The 15653-nt window shown below is 37.0% G+C and overlaps 1 protein-coding gene across 2 annotated transcripts; it reads left to right on the top strand.

Annotated features, from left to right (window-relative positions):
• Positions 1-312: 312 nt before the first annotated feature.
• Positions 313-10371, top strand: epb41b (erythrocyte membrane protein band 4.1b). Of its 2 annotated transcripts, none has more exons than XM_052578120.1 (26): positions 313-582; positions 918-1022; positions 1125-1167; positions 1261-1336; positions 1498-1716; positions 1808-1895; positions 1993-2145; positions 2306-2403; positions 2601-2752; positions 2915-3016; positions 3437-3520; positions 3810-4433; positions 4576-4695; positions 5277-5567; positions 5655-5858; positions 5940-6206; positions 6653-6862; positions 6945-7208; positions 7869-8102; positions 8187-8423; positions 8892-9086; positions 9180-9352; positions 9454-9486; positions 9566-9622; positions 9711-9899; positions 9990-10371. In XM_052578120.1, exons 1-26 carry the CDS (start codon positions 526-528, stop codon positions 10044-10046), a joined length of 4332 nt encoding a protein of 1443 aa, XP_052434080.1. In that variant the 5' UTR covers positions 313-525; the 3' UTR covers positions 10047-10371. The 2 variants fall into 2 exon arrangements, with proteins under 2 accessions (XP_052434080.1, XP_052434079.1); XM_052578119.1 differs by having other exon boundaries at positions 314-582; positions 6650-6862.
• Positions 10372-15653: the final 5282 nt, after the last annotated feature.

Raw genomic sequence — 15653 nt, forward strand, 5'->3', positions numbered from 1 at the left:
CGTAAGATGTTGCGTGAGGAAAGAGTCACATGAAGGTTTTCACTACCGCACCCATTCTTATCAGTTTATATCAGTCAGAAAGCGCGGGTAACATCACATTAAATACTGTAAATAATCCATTTATACTGAAGTGATTCCTCCTTGCCGCATCTTTCTCCAATCGTGATGGATAAATTAATTAATGTTCGTCATGTGATGACTGACCCCCTCACTCACAACTGTAAACAGCCATGTGCATGTATTTATATGTGTTTGTCTCAGGGTGTGTCATATCTTTCTAAAACACTCCGAGCACTATCACAAAACGGGACAGTGCAGGAGGGCAGGGCTTCTTATGATGCCTCTCACAGACGTGTGCTGCTGCAGTATAGAAACGCAGTAACGGAAATGTGACCCAAAGTGCAGTTCTGAAGAGAACTGAACTTTTGTAGTTTATTACCTGATATCCAAAGTGGAGAAAAGGAAAAAGACAACTGAATTCCAGCACCAGAGGAATTAATAGAAGAGAAGAGAAAAGTTTGAGACATGTTGCTGTGCCGAGTGAATTTCCTGGACGACACCTACTTTGTGTGGGAGCTGGAGGTACCTGAACAACAGAAAATAATATATCTTGCATCCTAATATAATATCATATCTTGTAGTAATAATGATTAAGCTTTTTTTTCTCAACTGGCAAATAGTTCTTTATTCAAGTTATACTATCCCTCTACTATCTATACTATCTATCATTATTAATAAAAAAGTATGCTTACAAGAAGAAGAAAACTATAAATGAATGAATAAAGTGTGTGTGTGTGTGTGTGTGTGTGTGTATATATATATATATATATATATATATATATATATATATATATATATATATATATATATATATATATATATATATATATATATATTAAACTCTCTTTCTTCCACAGAGAAATGCACTGGGACAGGATCTCTTTAAAAAAGTTTGTGACCACCTCAACCTGATTGAGAGGGATTATTATGGTCTGGTCATGTGGGATTCTCCTAGTACCAGGGTATTTATTTTTTTATCAGGGTGACATGATTCTATTATATTCAATATTTGATAAATAAAATGTAAAAAAAATTGTGTAATCATTCTGTGTTTATTAATTCAGGTATGGCTGGACTGTGCTAAAGAGATCCGAAAACAGATAAAGAGTATGTGATTTTTATTTACATATACTTTATTAATGGCCTGTAAAGACTCTTGCGTTTTGATCTGTGCATCTGTTCCCTGTGTGTTGGTTTCAGGTCCAGAAACGGAATTCTTTTTTAACATCAAGTTTTACCCGCCTGATCCCTCCATCCTCGCTGAAGACATCACAAGGTACAATAAGACACAAACCATCCAGATATTCAACACTTGACTGAAATCTGTTCCTGAAATGTTTCCTCACACTTTTGCATTTCACACTTAGGTTTCGTCTCTGTTCTGTCCGTTTGTCTTTCTGTGTTGACTGAACACACTGTTCTGTGTAACTCTCTCAGATATCTCCTGTGTCTTCAGCTGAGGAAAGACATTCTGATTGGCCGACTGCCCTGTCCATCAGACATCCTAGCTCTGTTGGGTTCATACACCGTTCAGTCAACACTTGGTGATTATGATCCAAATCTCCACCAGAACAACTATGTCAGTGAAATTGTTCTTGCGCCCAATCAGAGTGAAGAGTTGGAGGAGAGAATAATGGAGCTGCATTCCACATACAGGTATCCTATACCAACAATCAAACTCACACATGTCCTCTAACACATACACAACCGCACACATTTATATCATTTCTTTTTTTTTTTTACACAGATTCATGAGTCCTGCCCAGGCAGATATGCTTTTCCTCGAGAACGCCATGCAGCTCCCCATGTATGGAGTAGACCTGCATCCTGCCAAAGTAATTTTATTTACTGAACTCAACTTGGAAAGTGTTCATAGCATATCATCTCAAAAATGAAAACTTTAATATAATGTGTTGTTTGATATGTTCATAGGATGTCAGTGGTGCAGATGTGATGATCGGCGTTTGCTTTGAAGGACTAATGGTATATGAGGATGAGATTAAAACAAACATTTTCCTCTGGCCCAGAGTTCTTAAAACCTCCCACAAACGCAGCACCTTTTTTCTGAAGATGCGCCCTTCTGAGGTATTCATGCACATTCATTTTATTCTCCATAACCCTTATCTTTATTTTCTACATATATTAGTGTTGGATTATGCATTCCTTTACTCATTTGGTTTAGTGACAAACTCAGGAGTTTTGTCGGGTTCCTATGAGTTACATTTTTCCATGTGACCTGATTTAGGAGGATGAGTTTGAGGGTGTCATCAGCTTCAAATTGGCCAGCTACCGAGCCTGCAAACAACTGTGGAAATGCTGTGTGGAACATCATAGTTTCTTCAGGTACTTCCATATTTATGTATTACGAAACCAAGGCTCCACGAGGTGCAGCGTTTATGACCATTAGAAACACAAGGGGGCGCTCTAGTGAGATATTTAAAAACAGTATTCGGAAGAATTGCACATAGTAAAAACATGCTCAGAAACATGACTGGATAAGTTTCAAGTCATGAGACCGTACCTCTGAATGTGTTTTCCAGGAACAGACTTCAAGACACAAAAACAAAAAGGCTCCTGACCTTGGGTTCAAGGTTCCGTTACCAAGGGCGCACACAGTCTGAGTGTCTGGAAGCCAGCGGCAACATCACCCGGGCTCCTCCACAGTTCACACGTTTTATCATCAAGAGAAAAGGCATCTATCTATCTATCTATCTATCTATCTATCTATCTATCTATCTATCTATCTATCTATCTATCTATCTATCTATCTATATCTATCTATCTATCTGCTTAACTAATTAAATGCAAGTAATTTTTTTAGTTGGAAAAAGGTTAATGATATATCTATTTTCAGGAAATGAAGAATTTCTTGATGTTTTAAAACAACCAGTTCGAACAGAGTTGGATGACTGGTTCCTGGTCTATGGTCCAGATAAATGGCGCATTTCTACATCAGGTGAGGCATAATAAAATCATTAAAGTAATAATCTAAAGAAGAAAAAAAACTGACTGCCTTATAAATATTTGTCACTTTCATGAGCAGAGTATATAAATAAATAGGCAGAATTTTTCATTTGCTCTTGCCATTTAACAACACATACATTTGACCTCATGTTAAACACATACTTTAATTTGTTTTCATTAATAACTCATGTGTTCAAACATACACATTGTCATTTCCATTATACATGTCTTTTCCCTTCACTTTCTTTTTGAAAAAATAAAAATAAAAAATAATATATATATATATATATATGTATATATATATATATATATATGTATATATATATATATATATATATATATATATATATATATATATATATATATATATATATATATATATATTCTGATGAACTGTAAACATCCTGTACAGATGATGTCATGCTAGAAAGTGAGGAGTTGCAGGAGTGGAAGCATCAGCCAGACGACTGGTGTGTTCTTCTTGACGGCACCCCATGTAAGTCTTTTTAACACAACCAAAAGACCACTGTGTACATTATAGAAGGGAACAGACTCTGATGATAGTCACTTCACCACATACCAATAAGAAGTCAAGCCACCAATGATACATTTGTTGACATAAGGATAAAATGGCAAGCTGGGAAGACATTTCCAAAACATTCCTAAAGAAATGTCCAAGTCCCATTGGACTGATGTGCATAAGTAAATATTTTAGTTTCCATTCAAACTCGACATTCCCTCAAGGAAAGAGCTGTGTTTGGTGATTTTGGTTTATTTTGTTCCAGTTATACTACTGGGTGTCCAGCAACCCCTCCAGACTGAAGAAATGAGAGAAGATGTGGAAGTTGTGGAGCGGTCAGAGGATAAGCTCACAGATGAGCTTGTGATAAAACAGTCATATAAAGTTCAGGTCGTCCAGGAAGGGTCTGACATCATTGAGAAAAAACTTCCTGATTTTGAATTCAAACAGGAAATTGTAAAACCTCTAAAGGAGACACTAAAAGAAGAAATACTAGAAGTCAATGGAGAAAGAACACAAAGGGTAGTGATCACTAAACAGTGGACACAGGAGGTTAACTCTGTGGTGGAATCACAAGATGTAGACAAAAAGATAGAGATGATGGAGATGGTTGAAAGGCGTGTAATAGTCACTGAAAATATGACACTGGGATCTGAGGACACTTTTGACAGACTGGAAATCATGGAACAGAGACTAGAGGAGGTGGACGCTATCAAGCATAAGCTAGCTGAGGTGGAAGAGCTGAGGTTTGGATTACAGGAAGTGGAACGTTTGGAACAAAGGTTGCAGCAAGTTGAGAAGGAGGAGCTCCAACGAGCCGAGCCAGATGATTGGTACATTTTACTAGATCGCAGACCACTGATGCTCACTGCCGACATAACCCCCAGAGGTAAGTCATGTGATCAGCTGTGCATCTGTCACCAGAAATTGTGTCCATTGCTTTTCATCAAATGCTTGAAATGCTTTCAATTTCAAAGTTAATTGAAATGCCTCTGAAAACTAAAAATGTCATACATCACATTTTTTTTCAGGAGGAATTCAAGAAGAGCTGCAACAGATGTATATTCCCCAACCAATGAAGAAATATGATGATTGGTACATTGTGTTTGATGTGCTTCCAAAAACTATGGAAATATCACTCTCCCTTCCAGGTATTTATGAAAAACGTTCACCTTTTATTACATGACTCACTGAAATACCGTATTCTGATTGTTTTTTTGTTTTGTTTTTGCGCCAGCTGGTGGTCAGATATAGATATATTATATTTACCATCGTTCAACTAAAATAACTACTCTCATGTGTCTCTTATCACACTGTGGACTCCTGAATTTAGAAACGCATACTCACGTGATAGCAAAAAAAAGTTTTAATAATCATTATAATAATAGCCTACAATGAGAATAGTGAACTGCACAACTGTAACGATAATGTTGTTTAAAACCGTTAAAAAGTTAGTTTTTCTAAGTGAAAGCTAAGAAAATGATTATTTTAATTAAATAAAAGCTAATTTATATTTTACAAAATGAAAAATTAATTTGAAAGATAAATTTTAAATTAATATTTCATTTCTGTTTGGTGACTGTGTGTCTAGATTATTCCTTCTATATAAGTTGAATCAGTTTCCCTGCGAGTAGCTAAGCAAATGTGTTCTTCCTGACCGCTCTTTATGAAACATGCATAAATAGGATTTTAAAATAGCCTACTTCTCACTAAAATGGGTTTCTGTAACCAGATGTGAGCAGATACACTCCTGAAGAAGATCAGGGGGAAGAAGAGAAGATAGTGGTAGAAAGAAAAATACAGCAAGAGCTGGTGACACCCGAGGAGACAAAAACACAGACAAGAGAGGAGTTGATTCAGAGCAGAGTGAAAACAGAGGAGGTCCAGGAGGAACAAGAGGAGCAGGTGGCAGTGGATTATAGGAGACTACAGCCAGTTGTTCTTGAGCAGAGAGCAGCAGAGCCTCAGACAGACACAGAGGATGACTGGTTTGATGTTTTGGATGGTTCTCCTAAAAGATCAGGTACACACACTCACACACAACCATAACCAAATGCTCATGTAAAACACACAAATTATTATATGCCATGATGCATTGTGTTTGTTTCAGTGCCCTCCGTTGAGCTGTATGAGGAGACCAGAGAGGAGGTGATCCAGGGAAGAGTGAGAGCAGAGCAAATAAACCAACAGGAGCAGGTGACAGTGGATTATGGGAGACCACAGACAGTTATTCTGGAGCAGAAGACAACACAGCCTCAAAGAGACGTGGAGGATGACTGGTTCATCTATTTTGACATTTCTTCTAAAGAATCAGGTACACAACAACAGTCAAGAACACACACACAAACATAAACACACATATCTTAGCATGCATCATGGATTTGATCTGTTGCAGAGCCGTTGGTGTATCCATTACTGCCAGCTCCAGCTGTTGAGCTGTATGAGGAGACCAGAGAGGAAGTGATTCAGAGCAGAGTGAGAACAGAGGAGCAAGTGACTGAGGTGAAGACCGTGAGCGCTAAAGAACAAACAATCATACTAGAGAAGGAGAGGACAAGCATCAAACAAGCACCACAGCTTCCAGTTACGCCCAGAGACATTGATGATGACTGGTTTCAGCTTTTTGACAAAGAGCCGCATGAGCAGAAGAGTTTCCCATCAGGTGAAGGACTTTTTTGCTGCAAACATAATCACACTCAAATTTTGCCAGTGCTTCATTATTAGAGGGCTAAGTCACCCAACATTTCTGGAACCGGGTATTTTATACTGTGCCACTGTATTATATATATATTTTTGTAAACCTATATGATTTTCTTTTCTATCCATGTAACAAAGACGAGCAGAATGTCCAAACTGCACTTTTTTGTAAACAGAGATGAAGAGTAACTGTGGCATTTGAGATCCAAAAACACTGTTGTTAATGTTAAGTATGAAAATTAATCTTTAAGTGACTTGAAAATGACGAGCAGATGCTGTTAGTGTAAGTTAAATTATATGTGAGAAATAAAGCAGAAAGTTAATGGATTTTTGCTTGAATGACTTTTGCAACACAAGATCGTTGCTGTGGTGATTTTCATTGATGATGTGTAATTTCCGTCACTCCAGAAGCTCGTGTTGTGTCTGTGCCTCCTTTGGAGTCCGAAGAAAAGCCAGCTGTGGAGAGAAGGAGAAAAGAAGAGGAGCAGATAAACCCACAGGAGCAGATGACAGAGGTTTATAGAAGGCCAGAGCCAGTTATTCTGGAGCAGAAAGCAGCAGAGCCTCAAAGAGACGTGGAGGATGACTGGTTCCATTTAGATGTCTCTCCTAAAGAATCAGGTGCAGACACTCACACACAAGCACAAATGCACATATGTAAAAGCATAATCAAAATGTACATCATACATTGTGTTTGTTTCAGTGCCCTTATCTCCACTACGGCGAGCTCCAGCTGTTGAGCTGTATGAGGAGACCAGAGAGGAAGTGATTCAGAGCAGAGTGAGGACAGAGGAGCAAGTGACTGAGGTGATGACCGTGAGCACTAAAGAACAAACAATCATACTAGAGAAGGAGAGGACAAGCATCATACAAGCACCACAGCTTCCAGTCACGCCCAGAGACATTGATGATGACTGGTTTCAGCTTTTTGACAAAGAGCCGCATGAGCAGAAGAGTTTGCCATCAGGTACAGAAACACACATGCCTGAACACTATCACAAATATACAGCAACAAAAATACAAATAAAACCACTTACTAATTTATTTTAACATATAGCACTGCATACCATAATATTTAACAAAGAATATTAAAACAGTCATGATACCTATTGGGTTAAAATTTACATATACAACTTTATTGTAAACTGTATAATTAAAATGTTTTTACTCAAGACTACTAAGAATCATTAATACATGCTTCTCATAAATGCAATTTTTAAAATACCGTATTTTCCGGACTATAAGTCGCACTTTCTTTCATAGCTGGTCCCACGACTTATAGTCATGTGCGACTTATAAAAATTAATTTGACATGAACCAAGAGAAATGAACTAAGAGAAATGAACCAAGAGAAAACATTACCGTCTGCTGCCGTGAGGGGGCGCTCTATACTGCTCATTGCTCCTGTAGTCTACACTGTAATCATAGAGCGCCCTGTGGCGGCTGTAGACGGTAATGTTTTCTCTTGGTTCTTGGTTCTAAATAAATGCGACTTATAGTCCAGCGCGACTTATGTTTTTTTCCTCATCTTGACGTATTTTTGGACTGATGCGACTTATAGTCTGAAAAATACGTGAAATTAGGGGTACAAATAATTTCTCAAGCTTCTAATGATGCAAACTTTCAGATGTCAGAGGCAGAGATTTTGAGGTCCGTGAACCCATCAAAGACCAGAGAGTTCAGAGAGTGGTGGAAGAGCAGATGAGAGAGAAGACACTGATCACTGAAGAAAAGAGAGTGATCATCGATGAACGCAGAGAGAGAGCTGATGCTGTGATTCCTGTCGAGGTTCGGGAAGCTGATGATGACTGGTTTGAGATTTTGGATGCAGCACCTCCTGAGATGAGGAGCGTCCCTTCAGGTGTTTACAAGAGCTGCATGTCTCATTTGCTTCAGGTGAAAGACATATTATAATTAGTGAAACCTTTATACGTTTGATCTACAGTTGCAGTGGCTACCGAAGAGCGCAGGATGAAAGAACAGGAAGACGGAAGAGTGAGACAGCAGCAGATGAGAGTGAGAGAGGAGGAGGAAGAGAGACTAAGAGAACAAGAGAAGCGAAAACAGGAGCTGGATTTAAGAAGAGCTCAAGCAGCTGTTACTGTGAAGACAGAAGCACAGCCTCAGATTGAAAAAGATGACGACTGGTTCATTCTTTTTGATGTTTCACTAAAAGAAGCAGGTGCATACACATTTTATATATTTTTTATATATTTATATATTTTTTATGCTCACATAGGTCAAACATACAGTAAAAACAGTAATATTGTAGAATAATACAATTACGCTTTTTTTTTTCTTTTTTTTACTATTTTAATATAAATTTAAAATGTCATTACAACCATAAATCCAGTATTTAGTGTCAAATGATCATTGAGAAATCATTCTGATATACTAATGTGATGTTCAGAAAAGATTTATTATTATTGAAAATAGTTACATATAAAAATAATGTAAAATTCTTTTTACATTTTTGATCAATTTAATGTGTCCTTGCTGAATAATATAATAATAATAAAAAAATTACTAAACCCCAAATATATATATATTTTTGTGAATATAAAAAGTAACAGCATATAAGTGGGATCGATTACATGATCACACAACTTGCGGTCTTTGTCAACAAATTCTGATTCTACTTTCTTTAAAGTTGTTGCAGATGTCCTTAAAGTGGACAGGAGGGCTGAGGAAGAGAAGATGAGATGGGAAGAAGAACGGAGGAAGCAGATAAAAATAGAGGAAAGAATAAAAACACCATCTGTACCAGAGAAAAAACCAGTACACCTGCAGACAGAAGTGGAGGATGACTGGTCCACACTTATGGGCATCTCCTCTAAAGATTACAGTATGAATCACAAAAGACATCAGCAATGAATATTCTCTCATGTCAGTTCATCTGTTACTGTGTCTTCCTGAACATTTCTTCCTCTGTTTCTAGCTCCCCCTCCTCGACCCACACCTGTTATTTCCCCAGTGGCTCCGCCCAAACCCCGCCCACAGATCCCAGCTGACCAACCACTAACTTCCACTCCGACCGCACGTCCTGTGTCCATTACGAAAACCTATCAGGAGAGGACTGAAGACGCATGGAACATCACACTGGAGTCTGAGGTTACAAACACACACATACTGTACTACAAACTTCAAATGCACACGAGAAATATGTGAAAGTCCATGTTTCAATCCTCTAAAATCATCTTTCTTTATATTAGCAATCTGCAACTGAGTCAGTGCTCATGAGGAAGGTGAGATACTCATCTGTTTCTATCATTTTTGTCATGTTCCTTCTTATCCATATTAATCCACATTCTTGTGTTTTTGTAGACAAGGAGGAGTGAAGGAGATAGCATCTATATTCGTCACAGCATTCTGATGCTGGAGGTGTGTGAAATGTTTATTGGTTCATGCGTTAAGGATTTAAGAAGGCTTGTCTAGTCGAATCAATCCTTCTAATATATGCTCTTTTTAGGATTTTGATGTGTCCCATGAGATGATTTTGAAGCACTATGCCAGCATTTCGGAACTTAAGCGTGTCTTTATGGATGTCAAGCAAGATTTTGGACCCACTGAATGGGACAGACGTCTCTCGTCATACTCACCTACTGCCAAAGCTGAGTTCCTGCATGCCAACGATGAGATACTTGTGAGAATGGGCTTAGTAAGTTACATACGTTAACAAACAATCTACATCAGTGGTTCTCAACCAGGGTTTGTAAACCTGTTTTGACTGTAAAATCCTCTTTTGCAGATTGAAGAAGATGGAAAAACAGTGTTGTTTCGTTCTCAAGAGATAATATATGTGTGAATTCTAACAGCTTAAACTTATGATTTATATGCACTTACATATAATCACTGCTGAAACATTCAAGGATGTGAATATATTGAAAAACAAATGCTTTTCATGTTTTATACAGTAGATTGTAATTCTGTTTCGCATTTCTCTTATGTTTGATCAATCTAATTTTACATAGTTGATAGTAGACATTTCCTTAATCATGTCCACAACAGTATATCAAAAGCATCACTTAATTTGTGTAGACCTTCAGACTAAAAAAAAAATCTTTTTTTAACTGCTTACACCAATTCAGTTATATTCAAAAGGAATAAAAGCTGTCATATGCACTGCCCAATTTGAGGTGGGTTTCTTTTTTTCTTTTCTTTTTTTTTTTTTGAGAATGAACTTCAAATCTCTTCAAATAATTCTTAACTTAAACATAATTTTAAAAGGAAAAAAATGTAGTTAAAATTTTCATCAGCAGGGGCTCACTAGAGCAGTCAAACCTTCATTACTTAGTGTATAGTGAACCATTAAAGCAAATTTAATCCACATTACTAAACTCTTTTGCTGGGTGTCAGACAGATGCACTGGTTTTGCAGCAATAGCATAGTTCAGGATCAAACCAAACTAATCAAAACTTGACTGACACCATTTGTGTTGCGACTGCTTGAAACTTGTCTTTCAGTCTCTAAGAATTTTAAAAAGTTGAATTTAGAGCAGGTAAGACAGGAGGAAAGGAGAATCTGAATGCATGCACATGTGTCTATTTATGTGTGTCTCACAGGTGGCTGCCTTTCATTTTTGCTCTGACATTTCTGTGAACTATAAAGACCAGCACTACAAACACAGTGACACATAGCATAGTCTCTATTCCTTTGGGCTTGTGTGGGTGGCACCACATGAAAAAATGGGATCATATATAATTGATTACTTTAAATTCACATGAACAAAAATCTACAAAGCCTTACGTAACTCTCACAAGTCAAAATCTTGAATGAATAAACTATTTATTTATCCACTTACATGAATATTACAAACCTGATTTCAAATCGTAAATAAAAATAGAATTCAATAATGTGGAAGTTTCAAATTTCAGTATTTTATTCAGAATACAAGATAGATGACATATCAAATGTTTAAACTGAGAAAATTGATAATTTTAAGGGGGAAAAAAGTTGATTTTAAATTTCATGGCATCAACACATCTCAAAAAAGTTGGGACAAGGCCATGTTTACCACTGTGTGGCATCCATTCTTCTTTTAACTACAGTCTGCAAAAGTCTGGGGACTGAGGAGACAAGCTGCTCAAGTTGAAGAATAGGAATGTTGTCCCATTGTTGTCTAATACAGGCTTCTAGTTGCTCAACTGTCTTAAGTTTTCTTTGTCGCATCTTCCTCTTTATGATGCGCCAAATGTTTTCTATGTGTGAAAGATCTGGACTGCAGGCTGGCCATTTCAGTACCCGGATCCTTCTTCTACGCAGCCATGATGTTGTAATTGATGCAGTATGTGGTCTGGCATTGTCATGTTGGAAAATGCAAGGTCTTCCCTGAAAGAGACGACGTCTGGGTGGGAGCATATTTTGTTCTAGAACTTAGATATACCTTTCAGCATTGATTATGCCTTCCAGATGTGTAAGCTGCCCATGCCACACGCACTCATGCAACCCCATACCATCAGAGATGCAGGCTTCTGAACTGAGCGCTGATAACGACTTGGGTTATCCTGGTCATATTTAGTTTGGATGACATGGTGTCCCAGTTTTCCAAAAAGAACTTCAAATTTTGATTTCGTCTGACCACAGAACAGTTTTCCACTTTGCCACAGTCCATTTTAAATGAGCCTTGGCCCAGAAAAAACGCCTGCGCTTCTGGATCATGTTTATATATGGCATCTTTTTTGATCTACAGAGTTTTTTTCAATTCAATTCAATTCAAGTTTATTTGTATATCGCTTTTTACAATATGAATCGTTACAAAGCAACTTTACAGAAAATTATGTTTCTACAATATTTAGTTGTAGCTTATGGTGGTGACTGTCAGTTTGTGCACGTTTAACAGGATTTTTAGAAAAAATTAATACAAGACGTAGTCAGCTAGACGATGAACATTATTAATATTATTAATTAATAATTGTTATATGATGCAGTCACACTTGTAGCTGGCAATGGTAAATGGCACGGTGGATTGTGTTCACAGACAATGTTTTCTGTAAGTATTCCTGAGCCCATGTTGTGATTTCCATTACAGTAGCATTCCTGTATGTGATGCAGTGCTGTGTCTAAGGGCCTGAAGATCACGGCATCCAGTATGGTTTTCCGGTCTTGAACCTTACGCACAGAGATTGTTCCAGATTCACTGAATCTTTGGATTATGATAGATCATATTGTAGATGATGATAACTACACTCTCTTGTAAATTTTTCTCTGAGAAACTCCTTTCTGTTATTGCTCCACTATTTTTCACCACAGCATTGGGGGAATTGGTGATCCTCTGCCCATCTTGACTTCTGAGAGACACTGCCACTCTGAGAGGCTCTTTTTATACCCAATCATGTTGCCAATTGACCTAATAAGTTGCAAATTAATAAATTGGTCCTCCAGCTATTCCTTATATGTACATTTAACTTTTCCGGCCTCTTATTGCTACCTTATTGCTTTTTTGGAATGTGTAGCTCTCATGAAATCCAAAATGAGCCAATATTTGGCATGACATTTCAAAATGTCTCACTTTCAACATTTGATATGTTATCTATATTCTATTATGAATAAAATATAAGTTTATGAGATTTGTAAATTATTCCATTCCTTTTTTAATCACAATTTGTACAGTGTCCCAACTTTTTTGGAATCGGGTTTGAATTTCTCTCAGAAAACCCTAAACTATGGGTTAACCTAAACGGTAAAGCTAACTGAGAGTTCTGTATACTGTGATGTAATAAAAAAGACTGTCTACAGCAATATGACTACATAAAATGACTCCTTGTATAAACAGACACGTGAAGACAGACCTTCACGAACAAATGACTCTTATGACTCAGTTCTTTTTGGTGAATCAAAAACATAGGTGTGACCAGTGAAGCTATTTAATGCAAAAGAGTGGGTTTAAAAAGATTAGCATGAATCCATCTGAAACACTATATAATCACAGCATTAGCAAAGAAAGAACTGTAAGAAAACTGGACATTATAAGGGAAATACACCCAAATGAATCGAATCAGTCTAAATGAGTCGAATCAGTATAGAGAAATCTCTTCTATACTCAACCCTAACATCTATTATAATATATTCACTATGTGGACCTTAGTGTGGATTACCGATGCTTTGGCTCTTCTTTGTTCAATATCATTAGAGATGAATCTGCAAGATTCACTTGTGTTAGCTCCACATTTGCTATATTTACCACTCCCATCTTGTTCCGGTATGTCCGATCAGGGAGAGGTGGAGGCACTGGGTCTGAAGAGCCAATCAGACAGTCATTGACTTTAATGACAGGCAAGGCCAATCTTTCCATGTTTCTGCGATCTCCGAGGGGTGATCCGGTTTCCAAGTTCACTTGACTGGAGCTACATGAGCCAGAGGATGGCGAAGAACACTTTAGGGTGGGAATTCCAGCCCCTTCCTCTAAGCAATGGATATTGAGTTCAGACAAGTCCAGTGTATGCATGTTGGTGTTTGTTTCTGTTTGTGAGAACCGTTTTGAATGATTGTTTCTAGTTTGAACCAGGGGTAGGATCTCTGGGTTGTCTTTATGTTGGCCTCGCTTCTGACGTTGCTCTCGGTCGCGATTTTCATAGAGAATTGTGTTGGCACAAATAAAGATAAAAAGCCCCACCCCCATAATAACAGGACCAATCAGCTTCAGTTTCTCTGAAAAGGTGCGTCCAGTTGAAACATGATGTGTCTTTTGTCGTTGGGGTTGATTATTCCAATACCCCCCCACAGCAACACCGATTCCTACTATCAGCAAAACACCCGCAAACAGCAAACACGCCCCTGGTGCAGATCGCAAACGCAGTCCACCAATCACAGGCCCTGTATCTGGCCTTAAGGGCGGAGTCTCCAACTCTGGGGTGGCTATAGAGACATTTTCTTTGGGAGCATTTATCTCAGACATTCTCCTAAAAAAGCAAAAAATGGGCTTATGAACTTCAAACACTCAATAAAATCAGCCAGAAAAGGTAAAAACATTTAAAGGAAGATTTACATATAAATTGTAGTTGGTTAAAAAGTATAAAGAGTGAGTGGGTTATTCTCACATAACCCAATTCGGTAGCACTTTATTTTACAGTCCTGTTCCTCATGTACATACTATGTACTTAGTAATTACAATAACTATGCAATAAATAGGTACTAACCCTGAACCTACCCCCAAACCTAACCCTACCCCATGTAGTTACCTTGTATTACCAGAACTTTCTTAGATAAATACACTGTAAGTACACTATAAGTACATGTTAGTACACGCACTGTAAAATAAAGCGCATCCCCAATTCTTCTCCATACTTGTTGCAACTATAATTAAATTTTATTTGATTGTCTTATATAAATATAAAAATATCATTTTATAGAACGTTTATCATATATAGTTGTTTTAAATGATAATACTGAGAGTTTTTGCATACATCATTACAATAATCCTAGTTTCTCTATTTGTGTGCAAGACAACTAATCCTAGACAATCCTTGTATAATCCTTTTTTTTAAGGTCTTTGTACTTCCAGTTCCTTCCAAATGCTGTCTGATATTTCATTTATTTTGTCTTAACTCATTTTAGCTGTTTTCTTATTTTAACTTTTGTATATAAAAAACATAACTGTGATTAACAATTTTTTTTTTCATCTTACAGTAAAAATGCCCTACCTTGTTCTTGACACATTTTGTGTTAAAATCATGGGTAGAATTTATTTATAAATAAATATATATATATATATATTTACTTTAAAAAAATAGATATCAGGATCTAGAATCACTGTAACCAATTTCTTACAATTTATTATTATGGTCTGAGAGAGCTCAACGAGCTGCAACTCCAGAAAACACATGCAAATAGAACAAGCACCAGCAAATTAAGAAAAAAAAGCTTCATTAGTTTGACAGCACAAGTAATGCAAACACTCTCAACACAAACAAATATAAAACACACCGCAAATCCTCACAAGACAGACAAATAAAGAAATGTGCTGCAAATACTCTCAACCCAATCAAATATACCGAAACACGCAAATAGCACATAATTAACTATGTTACATATTTGTATTTGCAGTTTGTTTCTGTTTTTGTTTGAGTTGTGAGCATTTGCAGCACTTGTTGCCAAATTGATGAATATGTTTTCTTAATTTGTAGGTGTTTTTTCTATTTACATGTGCTTTTTTTTTTTTTTTTTTGCAACGCATTGCAATCTCTCGGCTACCGTAATTATCATTATTATTAACTACCAGTGCTTCAAGTCAGAACATACAAACAAATCCAACTCAAATTCTAAAGCTTAAGCACTGATCTATAAATGACGCTGCATTGGCACTGCAAAAATGTTAGAATGGTATTTATAAACATATTTTTGTGTAATGGTGAGTTTTTCTTTTCCACTAAACTCTTTATTCATATGTGACCCTGTAGCACATCATCTCATTTCT

Source organism: Carassius gibelio, chromosome B16, assembly GCF_023724105.1.
Source record: "Carassius gibelio isolate Cgi1373 ecotype wild population from Czech Republic chromosome B16, carGib1.2-hapl.c, whole genome shotgun sequence".
In the NCBI taxonomy this organism is placed as follows: Eukaryota; Metazoa; Chordata; class Actinopteri; order Cypriniformes; family Cyprinidae; genus Carassius; species Carassius gibelio.